The 24,921-nt window shown below is 38.3% G+C and overlaps 1 protein-coding gene across 1 annotated transcript; it reads left to right on the top strand.

The window, feature by feature from the left end:
• The first annotated feature begins 1,084 nt into the window (after nucleotides 1-1,084).
• Nucleotides 1,085-4,505, top strand: LOC117228333 (uncharacterized). Its single transcript, XM_033484031.2, has 3 exons — nucleotides 1,085-1,453; nucleotides 1,700-1,904; nucleotides 2,254-4,505. The coding sequence occupies exons 1-3, from the start codon at nucleotides 1,161-1,163 to the stop codon at nucleotides 2,530-2,532; spliced, it is 777 nt and encodes a 258-aa protein (XP_033339922.1). The 5' UTR covers nucleotides 1,085-1,160; the 3' UTR covers nucleotides 2,533-4,505.
• The last annotated feature ends 20,416 nt before the right edge of the window (nucleotides 4,506-24,921 follow it).

Here is a 24,921-nt window from a genome sequence, read left to right on the forward strand (position 1 = left end):
GGCATACAAAATCCAAAGTGTTTGGCTAATATAAGTTTAACGTTGACGAAACGACAAACGTAATTGAATAAAATCTGAATAAATCTGCAAATATCTAATTCTTTCTCGCCAAGAAAGCGACGGTATCTAAGTTACGAAAAGCAGTTTAAAAAAAATTGGCAGTACAGTGAATTCTGTTCGATCGTCCCTCCGCTTATAAACAAAAATGGACAATTTTGGAAGACGAGACGCGACGATCGGCGACTAAAATAAAAACGTGGCATAAAGCTCGAATAATCGTATTTCCTCTTTCAAAATTGTCCATTTTTGTTTACAAGCTGTTGGGGAGAATTTACTGTAACCGATTTCGTAAATTCGCATTCCTTTAAGCCTTTTAACGTCGTTCGAGTTGTCGTCGATTTTCCAGGACGGGAATTTAAATCCACGAGTACTCGTTGGCCGGCCTCTCCGTTATCTAAATCAACAGGTACACCTTCCCTTCGGGAAGCATCGTCTAGTTTCTGCGTACGCGGAACAGATAACGCTGGACACAGGAAAGGGAAGAAGGAAAAAGCGAGCGTGTCGGTGGTGGGAAGCGGTGGTGGCGATGCGGCACGCTTCGGTTCAGGGTAAAGTGATATTAGACGAAGAGGAGGAGAGGGTAGCTACGGAAGGAGCACGAACTGGCTACCAGGTGCACCTATAGAATGGACATAAAACGAAGTGGGAACCATATGTTGATGCGCCGAAGGACGCACGGCACGCGCCACACTCAAACTCCAGCCTTTAGACCGCGAAGATCGGCGACTTCTTGCTGTTCCTACTGTTGTTAAACCGATCGCGCGATCTCTGTGTCCGGTGCGCTCTTACCGACGCGATCTCCGCGCGGTACCACCGGTACCAAAAAAGGAATAGCGAACGAAAATCTCGTCGAGACGTGTTCACACCGAGTAACAATTCCGCGAGTTGCTAAACGCGAGTTCGAATGTCATCGAGTTGTGTTATTTTCCACCATGCCTTAAGCTTCCACCGAAGATTGGGGAAAGTTCAAGAGCCAGTTCGAGAGCCTTTTAAACATTTTCACAATATAATAATTTTCATCATATGAAACGCCTGTGAGCATAATTTCGGGGATGATCGTCGTTTGATGCGGCCCGATCGTCGAAGCAAGCGTCGGAATTATGGCCCTGACGACGAACCCGCGCGACTATCCGGTGACCACCGCGATGATAACGACCACGTACTCGGGCACGAGAACGTTCGATTCCTTGTACCCCTCGCCGTACAATTCCCCGAGCTATGATTCCGTGAAAATCCCGTACGGCGAGAACTTCGGGCACAAAGGTGAGCACACGCCGCGGAAAGAATCGGAGCCGGCCGGCTACGAGAACGAGGCGGTTCCGAAATACTCGAGAACCCCGGACTCGTACGACAGGAGTTCTTTCGGTGTGTTGACACCCATGACACCGCAGAGGTAAGTTCGAATCTCGATCTGTCCGGCCGTTTTTCTTTTATTTCTGCTGCGCGCGCGTTATTCGACGCCTCGCGTCGCTTTCTTGCCTTTCGTGCGACGCTCGCACCGTGACACTGAAAGCACTCATTTTTTACAACGTTCGTTGCGTTCGCGACGAAAGAAGGCAGATTAAATTGCTCGTAATGCCATACATTAGCTGATCCTGTGGTCAACGGATGCTCATGTATTTCCATTCAATTTCAACAGGTACGAACCACAGCACGCGATAAGTCACACGGTTTCTCCCAGGTCGATGTTACACGAAGAGAACTCCGTTGAATACGTCCCCGCGGCTTATTGCTACGAGACACCACCGCAGGAACAAAAATTTCAGATGCTTGAAAAGAGCAAGCCGATGCAGATGATCGCCGAACCGCGCAGGACTTGTTGGGAACCTGTCGCGTCCGCGCAGGTGCGTTGGAGAAAGATCGGCCGCGCTTTCGCCTTTCGTTCATCCTAGTTTTCTATTTTATCGTTTCGTTTCGTTGCAAATACGTTCGGCCGTGGAAATGTCGGGCGTCCGTCGGAAGCAGATACCTCGAATTTCTGTTCGAATCGACCCCTCGGTTAAATTGTATTCATTCCATTCGTCCATTTACGTTTTATCGTGAGGATCGTTTCGTGCAAGTATTTTTTCTTTTTTTTTTTGGTAGCGTGCCAGGATCGATGCGAAACGAAAAAAGTAGCGAAGGAAATGTTTTTGTTCGTTCGCGATGGAGATCTTTGAAGAATCTAAGATCGGATTTACCGAATACTTTCAGAAGCAATTGTCGCCGACGAACAGCCCGCGGCGTGGAAGACGACGATCACGGGACGTGCCACCCTCGCCGAGCGTCTTGAAGCGGCGACGTCTCGCGGCGAATGCGCGGGAAAGACGCCGGATGAACGGTCTGAACGACGCTTTCGACAAATTGAGGGAAGTCGTCCCGAGCCTGGGTGCCGATCACAAGCTCAGCAAGTTCGAGACGTTGCAAATGGCGCAAACGTACATCGCGGCGCTGTGCGATCTTCTCCAGAGACACGATGGAAAATGGCAATAACGAAAGTAGGTCGTTGCAATGGGTAGGAATAAATGTTGTTCTGCCGCTTGTTATTTTATTAACCCGTCGACGAATTTTATTTTCCGATGTACGATCGTTATTCAACTGTTACAATCGCTGGACAGCCGGACAGCGATTGTACAAGGACATATGAGCCGTTTTATTTTGAAAGTGGCACAAGTCACTTTGTTTTCAAGTCGGTCACTTGGTTTTTAAGTCGATATATTTAAGGGTTTGCGTTTTTTAAACACGTTTAAAAATATGGATGCTAACTTTCGAGGAGATTTACTTGTATTTGTTATCTCAGGATACTGATATTTTTCTCGGTATAAATAATTTCGTATAAACATTAATAAATCACCACTTTTCATTACGGTAAAGTGACTTATGCCACTTTCAAAATAAACGGCTCATATAAGGTCGATATTGCGAGGGTATTAATAGAGACTAGACTGAATCGCATAGTATGAAAAGGATCTTGTGATCGTTATCGAATGAAAAAATAACACGATATAATATAACGTAGTCGTAATTTAGCAACTAGAGACGCGCTTAGTTATCGTTAATCGTCGAAGATTAAATTGTAAGCTTTATGCATGCGCAACGAAGATGCATTTACTTTTGTAATATGTTTTAGAATAGGATAAATATTTATTGTAGGTTATAATCGGCATTGCGCGATTTGCAACGAATTGCAGAATATAACTTAAAATAATGCACTGGAAATGATGAAAGTGTTTCTGTGTGTTCGAAAGTCTCGTTTTTCATTTAGGCTTTTATATATTTGCACCGCGTATACGTGCGCGAGCGTTAAACTGTAAACGGATCGCGTGTAAATATGTAGCCGTTATTTTCAACAAATTCCAATCGTTTCCGCGATGTATGGATCCAAAGATTAGGGAAACGCTCGATATTATTGAATCTAATTTGAGTAGGGTGTGAAATTATTTTTAAATAAGCGGCAATCTTTTTATGTGTACTTATTAATACCACGATACGACTCGGTGTTTTCAATTCCTATGTAATACTATTAACCCTTTCGCTACGGGCGGATTCTCCGTCGCGGTACTTCTGCTGAACAGAGCGCTGCGACATCACTGCACGCTACGCGACGGCGATCGTCAGCGGAAGTCGGTACTCCGCGGCGGTCGGCGGAGAACCTAAGCTGTTTGAATTGAATGAATTTTTCGAACGAAAAAATTTTTCTCCAAAGGGTATTTATAAATAAAGGGTATTCCAGGGTATTTTATAACGTCTTAGCATGCGCTCTTTAATTTACAGTATGAGAGGAAATAACATTATGCAATATAATGCATCTTATGGAAAGCCACTATAGTGATCCGTAGTACCTCAATGGCACCAAATGGAAAGCCACTATAGTGGTCCGTAGTACCTCAGTGGCACCAAATGGAAAGCCACTATAGTGGTCCGTAGTACCTCAGTGGCATCATATGGAAAGCCACTATAGTGGTCCGTAGTAGCGAAAGGGTTAACGGAGATCTAATCAACGTATGTTCGAGTACTTTTGTTAGAATAACCGACCGAGCGCGTGATAAGTGATAGTAGAAATGTAAAAGGATAGTGCCATCGATGCTCTAATAATTATTTATATTTAGGATTGGTCAGTTGGTAGCCGTGTTGCGTTAAGTTTTACAACGGAGTTCTGCGAAGCGTTACCATTTAACAAAATTATTACAAATATTCAAACGGTATAGAATATTTAACTTAATTTTAATCCACGTTCGATCGATAAGGAGTTAACTAGTCAAGAAGTTTTGATAATTATCCTAAGAGAAGATTACGGCACATAGTCGGTTTCTGCCGTCCATTACGATATTATAACACGGGGCCAAAGAAGAATTTGCGACGCGACACCGTTAATAACTCAATTTAATAAAGCGACGTTAGAGTTATACGAAGAATCTTAAATCACCGATGTCATAAGATATTGTAAATAAAGCATTGTTTTGCAACCGTGATATAACAACGCTATTATTCTCGATTCCTTTTCCGCATAAAGTTAAATTACAATCAACGCGCGTTACGTGAATTTTTCTGTCAAACGATTCTTCTCAATCGTTTTCAACGTTTTCACTAAAATCCTTGGTAACATTTTTGCTTCGTAAGTCGCAACGATTACTTTTCATTGTGGCATGTATAATAGATGCCAATAGATGTAACCATCGATGCCCCACTTATTGTTAGTCGGTAGAATACTGTCCGAATGACAGAAGGGTCAATTTTGATCGTCGGCGTAGATCGACGAAACGAGCGAGCAGAGCGATTCTAGGCATTTGACGGTTCTAAGAGAATCCTTTTGCTCGGAAAACGATCATCGAGCGACGCCCGAACGATAGAAAGGGGTTGCGACAGCGATCGGTAACCCTTTTCCATGCAGCGAATTGGCAAGTGGTCCGTGGAAAAACGTTCATTTCGGAACACGTGGGCGGACAGCGGCACGCGTCTCACAATAGAGCTCATTATCGTCGGTTCCGCGCGATTTTCGTGTTTTTCTCTTTCATCGAATGGTCGGTCATTCAGCTTTCAGTCGTAAATGAGAATTTTTCCCCGATGTTGAACAATTAGACATCACCGATTTCTGAATGGGCGTAACCTGTTTAAGAAACGAAACTGTTCTTACGGATACCGTTGAATTTATTTTCCGCGATTATAAATGCATCAAGTAATGAAATGTATGTATTTACACGTATATTCACGAAAGTTTTTTTTGTCAATCGGTTCGTTGACTTTGTATTTAGTCGCATTCGTTGTAAGCGTATAATACGTTATCATGATAGACACGATATGAAATAATATTTACCGCAGTGTTAACGAAATTAGACGCTATGAAAAGTTTAGGAAACAACTCCTTAAATACATGTATTACTTAAATACGGTACTAGTACCGTTATATTTACAATTCGAACAAACTATTGGGTTGGCAACTAAGTAATTGCCGATTTCAGTTATAGATGTCTCTCACTCCCATTTTTATGATATCCGTAAATGTTATATTATAAAATTATTATTACTATTATTATTATGTTATTTTTTATTATCCGTGAATGTTAGCAACTGGACAAATTGAATGCAGCGGTCAAGGAAAAGCGACCAGAATATTATGGTTATTAATATTGAATATTATGTCCCCATTATGGGACGCTTTTCGGGGGTATAAGATTGCCAAGATTGTACGAGCGTGCATCTAATATGGAACGGCATTTTTGTATCATATTCCCGTGTTTCGGATTGATTGTCCCTATTTTGAAACGCCTACTTCAAATGTTTTTTTCCAAAATAGGGGCATTGAATCAACTGTTCAATAAATCCGAACGATGAAGAAATTGAAGTACACAATATGGAACAGTATGTTATTGTTTAGAAACGCTCGTATTCGAATGAACAATATTTTTTACAGCTAATTGTTACAAACAGTATTTGTGCGAGTGGATTTATAAAGAACAATATTCAAAAATATAGGAAGAATGTTTATATATTGGGTTGGCAACTAAGTAATTGCCGCGATTTCAGTTACAGATGTCTCTCACTCCCATTTTTATGATATCCGTAAATGTTATATTATAAAATTATTATTACTATTATTATTATGTTATTTTTTATTATCCGTGAATGTTAGCAACTGGACAAATTGAATGCAGCGGTCAAGAAAAAGCGACCAGAATTGGTCAATCGTAAAGGTGTCATTTTCCAGCAGGACAATGCTAGGCCGCACACGTTTTTGTCCACTCGGCAAAAATTGATGGATATTGGTTGGGAATTGATGTTACACCCACCATATAGCCCTGATCTCGCGCCATCGGATTACCACTTATTTCGATCCCTGGACAACTCCCTTCGCGGTAAAACTTTTAACGATGATGACGCTGTAAAATCTCACTTAACTCAGTTCTTGGCCGAAAAGGATCAGACTTTCTACGAGCGTGGAATTTTCAAGTTGTCAGAGAGATGGCAAAAGGTCATCGAACAAAATGGAAAATACATTACGGATTAAACTTCATCCCAAGTAAAAAAAAATTTTTTATTTCATTAAACAAATCGGCAATTACTTAGTTGTCAATAATAATTAAAACTTAGTTGCCATATAATAATATATTATATATTATTAATATTTACACGTATATTCGCGAAAGTTTTTTTTGTCAATCGGTTCGTTGGCTTTGTATTTAGTCGCATCCATTGTTAGAGTACAATACGTTATCATGATAGACAAGATATGAAATAATATTTACCGCAGTGTTAACGAAATTAGACGCTATGAAAAGTTTAGGAAACAACTCCTTAAATACATGTACTAGTACCGTTATATTTACAATTCGAACAAACTAGATAACTGAAACATCTAACAATTTGCGATCAATACGTTGGAAGCTAAAATTACGGAATGCGCCAAGAAATAAAGCGAATTCGTGAAGATCGCTGTTTCTAGCCTTGCACGAGAAGTCGGCGTGAAAGATCACAAGCGGCGCAAATTTGACCTGAAATGGATACCGGTTACAATTTCGAAAACTCGACCATTTTTGGTCACGCCCAACGATGGAGCCTGTATTCGGTCAAATCCGTCCCACGAATTCTTCGAACCTCCACGTTCTTTCTTTCCGTGCTTTGTAAACGAATATTTCGCTTTTCCATAGATTTTGCGTTTCGTTTTTATTTTTTTTTTTTTTTTTTTACGTAAAAGTACTTGAAATTCATATCACGGCATCTTCGAACGAAGCAAATTGCGTTTGAAATATTTTTCAAACGATAAACAGTTGCGAAGATAGTTCGCAGCGATTCGAATGTTCGCAAAGCGAAGCACGGTTACGGCAATTGATAATACTGCGACGAAATGGCGGTTTCGGAGCTATCTCGCGCGCGGCTGGTAATAATGCTCCAACAAAAATTACATCCTCGTTACTACGGCATATTGTTCGTTAATGAGGCGTAACCGGAGGACGAAGGACCCGAGTTCCTGAAGGGAAGGACGATTCGTTCCAGGGCACGAGGGTGAGCGGATCATCGAAAATCTTATGACACCTCGCTACCCTTATGGTGTCAAAGGCAGCACCCTCGACGAGATTACGATTCCAGCCACCTGACTCCGTGTCGAAAGATTTTGCCACCGCTCTCTTCGACTCGAACGCAAAACTCGTTAACCCTTTTTGTGATTAACGCGATCGTCGATTGTCCCGTGGCGGAGGAAAATCTCAGACCGATCGCAACGCTTTGAAGAAGCAACGAGGTCGGAATTCGTTTCGATAACACCCATGGCGCCGTGAGAAATAATATTTTTGAACGAGTTGAGAACATACCGCGTGACGAAAGACGCTTTATCGACGACCCTTGTGCGAAAGTATAGCGCCTGATGGAACAAATTTGCGGAAAATGAATCCGAAGAATAAGCTTAGCTTAATCGTTACAATTTATTATTTTAATCGTACTTTAGGCTTTCATAATATAATTTTAATATAAATAACTTTGTACAATATAATGAAATATGCAACGGTGGAATTATACGGTGGGTCGATTTGGTAAATGTACGATACGTTGCTTTTCTTTTTACAACGGTGATTAATGTTTACCGCGCATCTGAGGATACCTATGAAAAAGTTTCATTTCAGGTTTAATTTTAATTATTTTATTATTATTAATTATAATTTAATATATATTAATTATATATATATATATTATATTATTATATATATATATTATTATTATATATATATTATATTATTATATATATATATTATTATTATATATATATTATATTATTATATATATATATTATTATTATATATATATTATATTATTATATATATATATTATTATTATATATATATTATATTATTATATATTATATATTATTATTATATATAATATATATTAATTAATAATTTTAAATTATTATTAATTAATTTCATTTAATAACGAAAGAGAACAAGAGTTTCGTAGTTCCATTTTAGGTCAGGTAGACAGAATTTCCGTCGAAAAGACATTTCGTATTTTTAGATCGTTAAGGTGTCTTTCTATCGTCTTTCTACCGCGATAATTAACAATGATACTATTTTTAGTAGGTTTACGAAACAAGATGAACTTATCGACAGGATACCTTTAATTACGTTTGTCGATTTTTCGAGAATGATACAAAAAATACGTTCGTACGCCAAAATATAAGTTACTTTGTTTTTAAGTCGATATATTTTAGGGTTTGCGTTTTAACACGTTTAAAAATATGGATGCTAACTTCCGAGAAGATTTATACTTGTATTTGTTATCTCAGGATACTGATATTTTTCTCGGTATTAATAATTTCGTCTAAACATTAAAAAATCACCACTTTTCATTACGGTAAAGTGACTTATGCCACTTTCAAAATAAACGGCTCAGTTATCGAAAAGCCTGTCGTCATTTGTGCGAGTACACGCGTACCGTTCGAAATGGAAAATAATTAACGATAAAAAAAAAGGCAGGACGACGCATCGACGAATCGTATTTTGAAAATATGGAACTCGTCGAAGGTGCGAGGTCCAAACGCGTTTATTAGCAATAAGAAAAAATAAACACGGCGAACGCTGTAGATCTTTTAAAAATATTCAAAAGATGGGGTCAACGTCGCATCATATGGATTTAGAAGAAATCGAAGATACAGTATGTCATCTTGAACTTTAACGAAACATTTAAGAAAGCGCGCACCGCAATATTCGCGAGCCACTGGGTCACTGCCAGTCGAACTCCCTATCGGTGTCAAATGTGGAAAAGTCAAGATATAATATTTTGAGAATCGTGAGAGCCTCGTAAGCGGTAGTAAGCAGCGTATCTTTGGGACGGCGTCAAGGCACGATCGCCAAGAGAGCGCATCCACAAAGAAACGTGTACTTCAACTTCTATCTCGTTGACGCTTCGGACCCCACCCAGCGAAATCGCTCGGACTGCGCCTTATATACTTACTAACGATACAGCAAGCACTAGCGAGAAAGTGCTCGAGTCAGCGACATCTATGATTTGCAGTTTACAGTTGCGCTACACGAGTTTGCTTGTTATCAAACTCGATAACGCCTACGGCACAATGATCGTTGCTTGCGTAATTAATAATGCTTAATGCGTAGACCGCTCGGAACGCGAATGCCGAAAGATCTGAAAGTATAATCGCGTCCTTGAAATTATTCTGTTATTCTCTACTCGCTTCAGTTTTACAATCGGTAATAAATAATATGTCTCAAATTCATTTTGCAATCGTAAGAATAATAGTTGTACTATTTATCGTCGGAATTGCAGCACTATTAATTACCATTAAAATACTGCTTCCACGATTCTTTGTAGAGAATCATAGAAAAGTATAAACGAGAATAACAATCGATTCACATATTAATATCCGAATTTCAAGTTTATAATTTTCATATCGGCTATTATAGAAGTTAATTTTAATAAGTAGTTAAACTCGATTGAACGGTGTCTTACATGTTTTTTTAATTTTACACACAATTGTCAAATCGTGGAATCGGACCGAGAGTGATTAACGTTTTATGAAAATTTATATTATTCCAGCTGATATGTCTGATACAATTAATTGCTGGGTGCGACAAATACGTATAACTTATCGTAACTTTAAATCGTATAACTTATCGTATCGGAGGTTCGAACAAGGATCGAAACAAAATCTGCCAACCGTATTTCGAAACCGCAACAAATGACGACTGGCTCTTAAATGTGCGAGGGTGTGGTCATTGGTATTACGAGGGATGTTTCAAATATGAGAATTTTTATGAATTATGTGGGAAGTTGAAGGAAAGATAACATAACGATTACTTTCTTCTTTTATAATCTCTAAACCGTAGCAAGTGGACGCTTGTTTCAAATATGAGAATTTTTATGAATTATGTGGGAAGTTGAAGAAAAGATAACATAAGGATTACTTTCTTCTTTTATAATCTCCAAACCGTAGCAAGTGGACGCTTGTTTCAAATATGAGAATTTTTATGAATTATGTGGGAAGTTGAAGAAAAGATAACATAAGGATTACTTTCTTCTTTTATAATCTCTAAACCGTAGCAAGTGGACGCTTGTTTCAAATATGAGAATTTTTATGAATTATGTGGGAAGTTGAAGAAAAGATAACATAAGGATTACTTTCTTCTTTTATAATCTCCAAACCGTAGCAAGTGGACGCTTGTTTCAAATATGAGAATTTTTATGAATTATGTGGGAAGTTGAAGAAAAGATAACATAAGGATTACTTTCTTCTTTTATAATCTCTAAACCGTAGCAAGTGGACGCTTGTTTCAAATATGAGAATTTTTATGAATTATGTGGGAAGTTGAAGAAAAGATAACATAAGGATTACTTTCTTCTTTTATAATCTCCAAACCGTAGCAAGTGGACGCTTGTTTCAAATATGAGAATTTTTATGAATTATGTGGGAAGTTGAAGAAAAGATAACATAAGGATTACTTTCTTCTTTTATAATCTCTAAACCGTAGCAAGTGGACGCTTGTTTCAAATATGAGAATTTTTATGAATTATGTGGGAAGTTGAAGAAAAGATAACATAAGGATTACTTTCTTCTTTTATAATCTCCAAACCGTAGCAAGTGGACGCTTGTTTCAAATATGAGAATTTTTATGAATTATGTGGGAAGTTGAAGAAAAGATAACATAAGGATTACTTTCTTCTTTTATAATCTCTAAACCGTAGCAAGTGGACGCTTGTTTCAAATATGAGAATTTTTATGAATTATGTGGGAAGTTGAAGAAAAGATAACATAAGGATTACTTTCTTCTTTTATAATCTCCAAACCGTAGCAAGTGGACGCTTGTTTCAAATATGAGAATTTTTATGAATTATGTGGGAAGTTGAAGAAAAGATAACATAAGGATTACTTTCTTCTTTTATAATCTCTAAACCGTAGCAAGTGGACGCTTGTTTCAAATATGAGAATTTTTATGAATTATGTGGGAAGTTGAAGAAAAGATAACATAAGGATTACTTTCTTCTTTTATAATCTCCAAACCGTAGCAAGTGGACGCTTGTTTCAAATATGAGAATTTTTATGAATTATGTGGGAAGTTGAAGAAAAGATAACATAAGGATTACTTTCTTCTTTTATAATCTCCAAACCGTAGCAAGTGGACGCTTGTTTCAAATATGAGAATTTTTATGAATTATGTGGGAAGTTGAAGAAAAGATAACATAAGGATTACTTTCTTCTTTTATAATCTCTAAACCGTAGCAAGTGGACGCTTGTTTCAAATATGAGAATTTTTATGAATTATGTGGGAAGTTGAAGAAAAGATAACATAAGGATTACTTTCTTCTTTTATAATCTCCAAACCGTAGCAAGTGGACGCTTGTTTCAAATATGAGAATTTTTATGAATTATGTGGGAAGTTGAAGAAAAGATAACATAAGGATTACTTTCTTCTTTTATAATCTCTAAACCGTAGCAAGTGGACGCTTGTTTCAAATATGAGAATTTTTATGAATTATGTGGGAAGTTGAAGAAAAGATAACATAAGGATTACTTTCTTCTTTTATAATCTCCAAACCGTAGCAAGTGGACGCTTGTTTCAAATATGAGAATTTTTATGAATTATGTGGGAAGTTGAAGAAAAGATAACATAAGGATTACTTTCTTCTTTTATAATCTCCAAACCGTAGCAAGTGGACGCTTGTTTCAAATATGAGAATTTTTATGAATTATGTGGGAAGTTGAAGAAAAGATAACATAAGGATTACTTTCTTCTTTTATAATCTCCAAACCGTAGCAAGTGGACGCTTGTTTCAAATATGAGAATTTTTATGAATTATGTGGGAAGTTGAAGAAAAGATAACATAAGGATTACTTTCTTCTTTTATAATCTCTAAACCGTAACAAGTGAACGCTCTGACCCGGCGATGCGGGTGAGACCGTCCGTTTACAGTATTTTTTGTTTTTTCCTTGAAAATGGTAGTATATACTTTAAATTGACGATACATATCGTATATGTCGTCAAAGTGGAAACAGGTAGTGTTAGCTGTTCAAGGAGGAGGTGAAATTATTAAGAATTTGTCCATTGATTCGGATAATCGAGGAGTAATAATTGCAGTACGAATCGCAGATACTTAACTGTCGAAGATACACAATCGTTCATCGAACATCAGAAAACCATACGGTTTCGACAAATTATCGCTATCCGCGTCCGAATGTGTTAGCAAAGCGTGCCGGTTTCGATTTGGAACACTCCGTACACTACGTTACACATCAAACAATAACATCGAGCAGATCAATTGTACACGCTATAAACTATGAAGCATGAACGCGGCCGATCCGCGAGCAATACGAAATATCGGTCTAGCATGGACTTGGCAATCCGTATTGCAAAGTTTTTACAGAACAGTTTGTATCTTCAAATTCTCGGTGTCTCGTTCAATTACAACCGACTGTCGAACCATATGTCTTATTGTCCGCATAAATTATTACCTCGGCGTGGGCTCTTTCGTATCGTAATTACTTATCGTTCGTCATTGAATCCATCGGTGTGGTATTATCGACACGGCACGCGCCGCACCGTGTCCGAAATATGGCGCACAGATGACCATGGCCGTTGCAAGCGTATTCAAGTAGACTGCACCTCACGCTCGAATCTGCCGGCGTTGCCGAAGACGAAAAACGAAGCTTTGTGCGCCAAGTGTTACGGCCGGATGAAACGAAACCGTCGGACGAGCGGTGCGCGACAACTATCATTTCGATCGATTCTTCTTTTCCATACTTTCATTGACTCCGCGATCCGGAGAATTCGGAATATTCGCTCTTCAGCGTATGTCTGTATCATCTACAGAGTGTTTCGAAAACGTAGTCTATCTACAATAGTTTCGCAAATCACAAAATCTCGCTTCTATCGCGATTTCCACTTGGTTCTGAAAAAATATTAGTAAATTTCTGACAACGATGGCCGAATAATTGTCTATTCGTTAAATTAACGTATTTCTAATTAAGCTTGGATATATCGGTATTACTCCATTATGTTCGAACCAATTTTATTTGTCCGTGTAAGTACGCACAGTGTCTGTATTCTTACTGTTATTTATTTATTTATTTATTTATTTATTTAGCATCAATTTTAGCAAAGTTGACTTTTTAAATTTAATTTATAAGAACGACATTGATAAAAACTCGATGGGATCTCGTGGAAGATCGTAAGTAGATAAAATTAGTCAATTTGATTATTATTGATTCGCTTATTACGAAGGATCTTAGTTTTCTTCGCCGTAATTTCAAGTACACGTGTTTTGAAACATGTTCGAACAATTTTGAGACCCGTGTCATAGTATAAAAGCGTCCTTAAGCAAGGTATAAATCTGCTGAGAGAAATTAGTCACGTATCAGAGAAAATGACACCTTTACGATTGACCAATTCTGGTCGCTTTTCCTTGACCGCTGCATTCAATTTGTCCAGTTGCTAACATTCACGGATAATAAAAAATAACATAATAATAATAATAATAATAATTTTATAATATAACATTTACGGATATCATAAAAATGGGAGTGAGAGACATCTGTAACTGAAATCGCGGCAATTACTTAGTTGCCAACCCAATATATAAACATTCTTCCTATATTTTTGAATATTGTTCTTTATAAATCCACTCGCACAAATACTGTTTGTAACAATTAGCTGTAAAAAATATTGTTCATTCGAATACGAGCGTTTCTAAACAATAACATACTGTTCCATATTGTGTACTTCAATTTCTTCATCGTTCGGATTTATTGAACAGTTGATTTAATGCCCCTATTTTGGAAAAAAACATTTGAAGTAGGCGTTTCAAAATAGGGACAATCAATTCGAAACACGGGAATATGATACAAAAATGCCGTTCCATATTAGATGCACGCTCGTACAATCTTGGCAATCTTATACCCCCGAAAAGCGTTCCATACTGGGGACATAATATTCAATATTAATAACCATAATATTCTGGTCGCTTTTCCTTGACCGCTGCATTCAATTTGTCCAGTTGCTAACATTCACGGATAATAAAAAATAACATAATAATAATAATAATAATTTTATAACATAACATTTACGGATATCATAAAAATGGGAGTGAGAGACATCTGTAACTGAAATCGGCAATTACTTAGTTGCCAACCCAATATAACCGAGGTAGCGTTAGAGATGTCATATGTATTTCTCAATTGTTTGTAAGAACTCGAAGTTAAACGAAGAAGGCGCTATTCTTCTTAAGATTGTAGAATTAAGAATATCTGTAAAAACAATATATAGAATATATTGTTGTACATTTAAATATAATTTTATCCAACTGTGCTCCGAAGATCTTGAAACGGAGTCCACGTACCCCCGATATTTTTTTATTTCACCGTATCGGTGAAACTCGGCTTGTACAATGATTCACGAAACATCGTTCGACAGTAGTAGTTTCATTTAACGCTAAAAGCACAAGCAACGTGCACTGCTTTAAACTGATCTCTGCGAATACGTTTCTCCCTATCGTAGAATTGTGGATTCGAAATTTTTTCGCAAAAGACTCTTTGTTATCGAAAAAAGTTGAATTCTCGTATCTGTCGTAGCGTCGTACAACAACATTGATTTGCTTGTAACGTCATCGCGTGTCATTAATACGTCGTTGTAGAAGAAGATAAAACGAGAATCTTCCGTTGTCTAGAAATTATTTAACGGCTGTTTCATTTTCCCTTTTTAATTCGGTGTCGCTAATTGTTACAATTCCGTTCGATTTTTATAGAGCTACAAAATTTAAACCGTTAAATCCTCTTGAAATAAATATTGATATTTTACGGAACTATTCGTACTACTTCTGTAGGTCATAGTTTCGAAATCACAGGCTTGCCAGGTCCTGAAATCGATCGAGAGAATATCGGATTTACTTCGACCCTTCCGAAAGCGATCCACTCGTCGATCTGTTCCTAGGTCGGGCCAAAGTCGAAAGGTATATCCGTTTAGGGCGCGATCGTAAATTAGCTATACCGATGACGTGTCGGAAGATGGTTAGAGGGGATCGCCACATGGCACGAGTCTGCAGTCTTTGGGGCGGAGAATGACTGCGGTATCCCCGGCGTAGCGATAGGCTGGGTGGTGCCATCGAGAAGCGAGTGTCATCTGTTGCATCGGTTACATCCTGACCGGCAAACCGTGACCGTGCTCGGTGGTCGGCTACTATAAACGAGGTGCACGGGATTAATTACTTCCTAATTGCCCCGCTAAGCATCGCCGTTCTTCCTCCGTATCGATAACTAGTATTCGCTTCGTGACGCGTGACCTTGTCATTGTAAAATGTTGAGCCAGCCAGGAAAGGGTGAGTACGGTACAGTAAATTCTGCCCAATTGTCCGTCAGCTTGTAAACAGAAATGGACAATTTCGGAAGAGAGAGAGAGAGAGAGAGGAGATACGATTATTCGCGCCTCGTTTTTATAATCGACGATTGGGTGGGGGGGGGGGATTTATTGTATCCCCCATTCAACGTATTTGCTCGTAAAACGACCATGAGTAAATAATGTGCAAAATGAAATATGGAGAACAAAATTTGCATTAATCTCCAGCGCGCCAGCATGTAACGAATTTCTTCTCCGTGACGATAATATCGGATCGTTTCATGTTACTTCGATTACTTTTGTCACTGTGAAGTGTTTTATTTAACCCTTTGCGCTCGAAGCCATTTTAACGGTAAATCTAAAATAATTTTTCTGACTTACGGTATATCCATTTTACATGACAAAGTGCATTTTATGCATATGAAATTGATTCCTGCGATGACTTGTGACGACAGTTACACTTTCAACGATTTTTTAAATTTAAACTTCGTTAATATAAAAATTATATTTTGGAACGTGAACTAACAATATCAGTGGTGCCTCAGAGTCACCGCTCGAGTGCAAAGGGTTAAAATGAAATACATTTCTCCGTACATACTTCGACAGTTTTTATACAACAAAAAGTTCATAAATGCTTGAATTGAAATTAAGAATTCACGACAAAATACGATTTAAACGCTGCTAAATATCTCTGTTTAAAAGCGATGCCCGCCTTCGTCGACATAAATTTCATATCGACGAGCTGTCGAATTTATCGTTGATTTAGTTGGTTGTGATTTTGTTTAAAAAAGAAAAAAAAAAGTTCTCTTCTTAACTTTTCTATCCGAGCCTAGCACGCATTTTGTATAATTGGATCAACGTTTTTCTTTCCACTTTTTATTTGTGGTTTATCGCGACCCCGACGCCCCAGTTATTTTTGCGAATATCGTCGCACCAGCTAAAAGAGTCGAGTAACTCTGCGAGCTACAAACCGAAATCCCTTCTATTAACCCTTAAATGCATGAATTAATGAATTTTATTTAAAAAATAGGGTTATAATTTTTCAAATGAGTGGAAATCGGGAAAAATATTAAAAAAAATTATAAGTCATATCTTATAGGGTTTTTATTGAAAAATATTAATGATTCATTTTTGGTACACTATGCAAAATAGACATAAAAATTCTTTAGTTAGTATGACATATCTATAACAAAATTATAAACCACATGCATACCACACCAAAACAAAACCAACAAACCAATAAAGGAAGCATAGTACTAAATACATGTCGTAATTATTACCATTAGTGCATGTTGTCCCATTTTTGCATCAACACGAAATAAGCCCTCCATACACATGATAGTTACGGAATATAGACAAAAGTACTAGCAAATTAATAAATAAGAGCCTTACCTTTAGAAAATATTGTTTGTTTAACGAATACACCAAAATATTTCTAAATAATCCACTTCCAAAAGTACGTAAATGAACCCGCTATCAAAAATGCGCGCCAATTGGTATAACGTCAGAAAGATACAAATATTGAAGTCAAATGTCATTATTTTAGTTAATTTTTGATAAGTCAATGGACAAAGGAATCACTGCCATTCAGCCAAATGTATCGATATCAAAACTGTTGTCGGGTATCCGCGCAAAAAGTTATTGATTCATTTTTGGGACTCTATGCATTTAAGGGTTAAGAAGGACAAGCCTTGCGATAATACCACCTTCCTCTCGGACACACCGCGTTCTGAAGCGACTCGCGGGAGCTCGGGACAAACGCGTTATCTCGTCAGGGTTAAGTCGCCGTGTACCCGAGGTACCCGGGAGTACCGTAAACCCGAGAAGTTCCCGATGCGCGAGTCTTTATCGTTACTTTGTCAACCGGCACGTCGCGCAATGTCGTCGAGAGGAATATTCGCGGCTGTGCTCGCGACGATTTCTCGAGGTTCGACAGGAAACGTCCATTAGCGGGCCAGTCGACGAGAATTTACGACACGGGGGCCACCGTTTCCATCTTTTTTTCCTTCGCCTTCTCACATTTTTGCCCTTATCTCGCCGCCCCTCTCCCCCTCTCACCTTGTCCCCGTTTATCCGACAATTGCCACGAGAGTCGCAGCATCGGTCGGACCGCAGGTAACGACGAGGTTTTCGTAACGAGGCTTCCGAATCGTCGGGTAATCTTACAGCGTGGCAACATCGTCGGCATCGCCACCCATCGTAAAAGACGAACCACCCGAAAGTCTTCCGTGCTGGTTCGCCTGTCTTGAGTCCTAAGTGAAGTACCGTGTTGAACCATGCGCCAAGACTACTGCCGTTATCCCTAGATCTCCGACAGCCAATTAGGTTGTACCATATTAAATCGCTGCTTTTTTCGGCCGGTACAAAGAAGGTAGCTCCGGTTGGAGGAGGCTCGACACCTCGAGTGCCGCGTCTCCCAGAAACGTGACACGGAAAATCTTCTCTAGACTTAAAGAACGACTAATTACTGGTACATTTGATGTAGAGGAGAGCGGGATGATCGCGAACGCGTAAGCAAGAATTTATTAATTTTTTATAATTATGGTTAAACTATTTGTTAAAATATACTTTTTAGAAGAAAACAAAACCTTCGATGTTCGTAATAACCCGACTCTGCTGGGCGGTAACCTCGAACAGAACGCACGGAATAATCTCGAGCGAGTTGATAATCGAGGAGATTATCGCAGATTAATGCATAGAAAGCCTCTGGACGCTAACGTGAGTCGTGCAAGATGGAAATACGTAATATGTAAGAAAGACTATTTTGGATTTAGAGTTAAAACGACTTCGCGTGCAAAGGTTTAATAACCTTTGATAACCTCTTCCAATCTTTCTCCTGGACGAACGCGTAGAAAAGAGTCCCCCCTTTAGATTTTAACGGGACATTTCTCGATCACTGTACGTTGACGTATATGCAACAGAAAGTATTAAAAAAATTGTTGGTCGGACCGCGACGACCTTCAAAAAATTAAGATAGTATCCGATTTCGGTGACCTTAAAATATGCGATCGTGGTCCGACCGACCGTTTTTCTTTTACTTTTCCTGTTACTTGCAGTTTATCCGAGGGGAGGACACTTTTCTATAAGTTCGCTTTTTCCGTTTGAAACGGCACCGATCCATTCTTCTTGTAAACGCATAGAATTCATAGGTGAGTCAAGGTTGCGGCAGGGACGCTCTTCGACGAGTTGCGTACAAATTTATCGTCTTTATAATTTGGCCGATGTAGTCGCGTTCTTATGCTCGCTGTGAACAACGTCGTTCCTCTCGTTCACAAAATCGCCAAAATAGCGTCTAGTTCGGAAGCAGTTTCAAGATCCCGGGCGCAACCTCGACGGCTCTTAATCATTTTCGAGACAGAAGCACCCCCATAACGTTGCGTGTTGTCATATGACGGTTCGTGCGATACCGCGGTTAGGGGAAGGCGACACGACAGAAGTCAAATACCAATGCGAAAGTTAAGCTGCTGTAAATAGTCGTAAATAACGATAGGAGGGGTCAATTATCCTCGGTCCAGTAATTCGTAAGGGATAACGGAGGGCGAACAAGCGTTCCAGTGGCGTGGCACGGTGCACCGATATACCTACACTCATACACGAAAGTATTCGAACGCTTACGTTTTTAACATTCAATTGATAAAATATATGTGTTAAACTGAAGCATTTGATATAATATGACACATACAAGAAGGGATGGGTCTTAAGACTGCGTAAGCAAAATTAGAAAATAATTCAACAATATATAGCGTTTTTACAGTACATTTATTGTAAACACGTACCAGAAATGGCTCATAAAAGTATTCGAACTCTGACAATTAACAATTCCCGAAGATCGCAGAATGTGAAACAAACATTTCTCAGTTCACTAACAGTTAGTCCAAGGGAATCGGTGTTCAAAATTTCTGTCACAATTTTTATTATCGATAATATAACAAAATGAATCGCAAGAAATCCGAAACATGCAAATCAGTAAGAGAATTGATAGCGAAGTGATATAAAGAAGGCAGCGAAAATCATACAGCGAAATCGCACAATTTGTAAACAGAAGCAAATCCACTATTCATTATATCGTGAAGAAATTTAATACGCAAGGTAACGCTGCTGATAAGCACCGTTATGGTCGTCCAAAAAAGCTGAATGAAAGAGAAGAAAAGACAATTATACGAAAAATCAAACAAGATCCTTTTACTTCTGGATCGCAATTGGCATCAATGGTGGCTACGCAGTTCCAGAAAGAAGTGCATCCAGAACTGTGTCGCCGGTTATTAAGAAATAATGGTTTACATGCACGAGTTCCAAGAAGAAAGCCATTTATTAGCAAGAAAAATGAAATTGTACGTTTAAAATTCGCCGAAAAATTTATTTATGAAAATGATTCATTCTGGGACAAAGTATTATTCTCTGATGAGAGTGAATTTAACGTTTTTGGTAGCGATGGACGTAAAAGTGTTTGGAGGAAAAAGGACATAGAATTAGAACCGCTAAATCTACGTCCGATGATAAAACATAATGATGGGTTTGTATTAGTTTGGGGCTGCATGGCATCTAGTGGAGTGGGAAACCTTGCGTTCATCGATGAGATAATGGATGAAACGAAATACTTAAAAATTTTGTAGGAAAATTTAAAAAGCAGTGTATCAAAATTGAATTTACCTAGCGATTATTGGTTTCAGTCTGACAATGATCCGAAGCATACCGCTAAAATAGTCAAAGAATGGGTATTGTACAATGTTCCACACGTGGTGCCACATCCACCGTAAAGTCCCGATTTAAACCCTATTGAACATTTATGAGATGAAGTAGAAAGATGATTAAGAAATACGGTTATTGCTTCGAAAGAAGCGTTAAAACGAAATATTATTGAAATATGGCAATCAATAGATGCAAATGTTACTTCTAAGTTGGTCCACTCAATGGAAAACAGACTTAGGGCTGTTATAAAAGCAAAAGGTGGATCAACTTCTTATTAAAACCTTTAATCGTTCAATTTAAGTAACTATTAATTGTTTCGTTCGAATACTTTTGTGAGCCATTTCTGGTACGTGTTTACAATAAATGTACTGTAAAAACGCTATATATTGTTGAATTATTTTCTAATTTTGCTTACGCAGTCTTAAGACCCATCCCTCGTTATATGTGTCAAATTATATCAAATGCTTCAGTTTCACACATATATTTTATTAATTGAATGTTAGAAACGTAAGCGTTCGAATACTTTCGTATATGAGTGTATTTTCGGACAAAATTCGATAACTTTCTTATGCTCTAGGCGCAACCTAGAGTCGTCGCTTAACGCGAAATACCAACAATGCGACTTTGTTATTGCTTCCGACGAGAATAATAAAAAAGTTCGACCTTGGAACTAATGCTCGAGGTCAATTTTACGGCAACATTATGAAATCACCGTCGACCCAAGGGACAGAATCCCGCTATAAGGGTTACGATGTACCGTTTCCTTACATCCTGTACACGGTGTATCGGTCAAATCACAATTGCGCTGGAATACTTCGAGTTTAACATAAATTTTCAAGGTTAAAAAATGTTCATACCATATTCTCTCTAGTTTTCCCTTATTCTATGACGTGTACGTACTAACGTGAAAAATTAGCGTTTCAACGAAACTTCGCGACGGCGAAATATGGCGACGATGAAATCGTCTCGGTGAAATGATCGTCGAAGAAATAATTGTCGATACAGGAACAGTAACCCGTCTGCGAATACGAAGAGCGACCAAGGCGAATCGTCGAAGCGTGACCGAGGGGGCCAGGCCGGTGCGATTGCAGGGCCACGTGCCGATCGCGTGGCGCGGACCGACTATCCGGATCCTATGCTTATAGCTGCGCCATGGTTGAAGCGTCAGGGGCAACGGGCATCTGGACACCTCGCTGGCCTGGCCGTGTAACGCCACGCGCAATAACGTAATGTCCTATTCCGGTGTGTCATGTGCGAGAAGATCGTTGAGCCCGGCAGAGCACAACGGCACGCGACCGGGAACGCATCTTCGACGACTCCCTACCCTTTTTTTCGCCCCTTCCACAAGCATCAGGATTTCTTTCAACCGTGAGCGTGCTATGTCACTCGTAGACTCTCGGAATCGTTGTTGGACCAGTCGAGAAGCAGTGGTCCAGGATATTCAAACCAATCGACTTGCGATTTATTCTATAGTTAGGGTTAAATTAAGCTGATTATCGCTGGGTGGCCGATCGCTGTGCCTTTGGTTCGTTTTCGAGCAGGATTAACTTTATTCGAACAATACGTATTAAATTTTGTTATTCTATTATTTTGGGTATTTTTTCATACAAATATTTAATACGTCTTGTTCGATAAGTATAAAGTTAACGATGTCCAAAAAACAAACTCGCTACCCTACGGCGATTAGAACTTCGTTATCCTTCGGAATTTCCTGTAAGTTGAATCAAAAACTTGAATCTTATACCTGGTTGAATGGTTTAAATGGTTCGAATTAAATTTTGTTGGTTCACGGTACAATATTAATTACGAAAATCATTTCAGATTAGTAAGATCGATAAGAGTCGTGTAATAAAATCGACGACAGAGTAATCAATGTTTTATCGTTTCCAACATTGGAAAATTATAAGAATTAGTTGTAAGAAATATAAATATTCGATTGTTTGTCTAGTATTATATTATACCGTTCGTATCGTTTATATAAATTATTTGTATTCGCATTTGTTCTTTAGGTTGCCATCTTAGCTGTACAATGCTGTTATAAATATAACAATTCCGAAGCGAATAATATTGACCGCACGAAATGATCTTTCCTGCAATATTTTTGAGCGTGTTCGATGACACGACGAAAGGTTAACACACGGGACATCGTGATTTAGCAAAATTACGTATTCGTTCTTTTTTGTTTAGAGATTTTCTTGCTGGTAACGGGACGATGATGACCGTACGATTATCGTAAGTATCAGTCTCTCTGTCTCTATCTCTGCACTCGTCTCGTCTTCCGTGTCTTCGTCGCTATCAAAGTATCGATGCAAACCGTGTGATTTACACTTTTTTTATTCACGATAGTATTTTGTACATAAACGTCGCTCTCGCGTCAAAGAGTCGAGATATCAGCGAAGGAGGAACACGGGGAAATATCCGAAAATATTTCTTTTCTCTGTTTTGAAACGACAAGCTATCAATTTCTGTGTCTCGGAATCTATCTCTATCCTTTTATCGAAGTTCAACGACACGTTTCAATGGGTATTTTCGATTGAATTACAAAAAAAAAAAAATTGAAGACGAAAGTATTTTAGCCAATACTAACTTAAATATACGCGAAAATAGCATTTCGAATGAAAAATGCGATATCGAGCATTGTTCGTAATGGATATTCTCATTGAAATGTACGCTATCGGATCTTGAATTAAGTTTCATTGCTTGAATATGTTCAAATCTCTGATCTAAATCTGAAATATTTCAAACCTGTAATAGAATGTTAAAATACAACGATGAATCAAACAATAAATCGATAATATCGTTTATTAACATCAACATTGGTCAACGATAATATCGATTATTAACAATTAATGAATCGATGATAAATCACAAATTTTAGTTTGGAAATATCTTTTTTAAATAGAAGAATTGCCTCGAATTCTCTCGTTCTATTGGGTTGGCAACTAAGTAATTGCCGATTTCAGTTACAGATGTCTCTCACTCCCATTTTTATGATATCCGTAAATCTTATATTATAAAATTATTATTATTATTATTATTATTATGTTATTTTTTATTATCCGTGAATGTTAGCAACTGGACAAATTGAATGCAGCGGTCAAGGAAAAGCGACCAGAATTGGTCAATCGTAAAGGTGTCATTTTCCAGCAGGACAATGCTAGGTCGCTCACGTCTTTGTCCACACGGCAAAAATTGATGGATATTGGTTGGGAATTGATGTTGCACCCACCATATAGCCCTGATCTCGCGCCATCGGATTACCACTTATTTCGATCCCTGGACAACTCCCTTCGCGGTAAAACTTTTAACGATGATGACGCTGTAAAATCTCACTTAACTCAGTTTTTGGCCGAAAAGGATCAGACTTTCTACGAGCGTGGAATTTTCAAGTTGTCAGAGAGATGGCAAAAGGTCATCGAACAAAATGGAAAATACATTACAGATTAAACTTTATTCCAAGTAAAAAAAATTTGTTTATTTCATTGAACAAATCGGCAATTACTTAGTTGCCAACCCAATATTATTTCTTTAAGATCTTTATTGTCGCATACGTATGTTCCAAACGAGTCTGGTTGGTAAAAATTTCGGTTCTCTGGTTCGATACTACCGTCTAAACCGATAATAAATCAAAATTAATGGAACGGTGACAGAAAAGCTAAGTGGAAAGACAGATGTACGTATTTTTCAAACTTGCTAACGGTAGACGCGATCACGAGACTGATTATAAAACGGAGATTAATGTGAAATCAGCGAGGCTGCACAATAATTCTAGAAAAGTGTCCGACCATTGGAAGACAGGCGTGATTACAAGGAGACAGGCAAACGAGTGTCGATTACATGTAACGGTTTCTTTTGGATATACACATTTATCATATTTACATGCCCGTGGAAATAATAATGCTGCTTGCGCATTGTGTAGTACGACGGTTTCCGTGCTGCATCCGGCAACAAAATCCTTTACGCGTGTACGAAATTTGGTCGGACAAAAGCTTTGGATAGAAGCTTCTTCGTTCGTTATTTTTATACAGGAAAATTGTCAAATTCATTTGAAATCTAATTTCTAATTAGACGATTTTTATCGTAACGCGTTAAACATAATTGTAGATATCTTTGAAGTTGGTTAAATTTTTAAGCATCTTGCGATCGTACTCGAACTTCGAGCAAACGACGAATGAAAAATTGGAATTACTATATAACTAACGAGAGACATTGCTGCTTTTGATTATGCTTAAAAATTGTCGAGATGTGATTTATTAAATTTTTGATCCAGCCGATTCAATTGCTAGAAAACGCGATGGTGCGACGAGCGACCCGCGATTTAATCCTGATATTTTGATTTATAACTATCGGGAGGCCGTTGCGCACTCGT

Source organism: Megalopta genalis, chromosome 2 (assembly GCF_051020955.1).
Source record: "Megalopta genalis isolate 19385.01 chromosome 2, iyMegGena1_principal, whole genome shotgun sequence".
NCBI classification, from domain to species: domain Eukaryota; kingdom Metazoa; phylum Arthropoda; class Insecta; order Hymenoptera; family Halictidae; genus Megalopta; species Megalopta genalis.

Coding starts and splice junctions, on each gene's coding strand:
- LOC117228333 (XM_033484031.2), top strand. CDS start 1,161: ATGGCCCTGACGACGAACCCGCGCGACTATCCGGTGACCACCGCGATG. Junction 1,454..1,699: donor ACACCCATGACACCGCAGAG/GTAAGTTCGAAT, acceptor CAATTTCAACAG/GTACGAACCACAGCACGCGA. Junction 1,905..2,253: donor AACCTGTCGCGTCCGCGCAG/GTGCGTTGGAGA, acceptor GAATACTTTCAG/AAGCAATTGTCGCCGACGAA.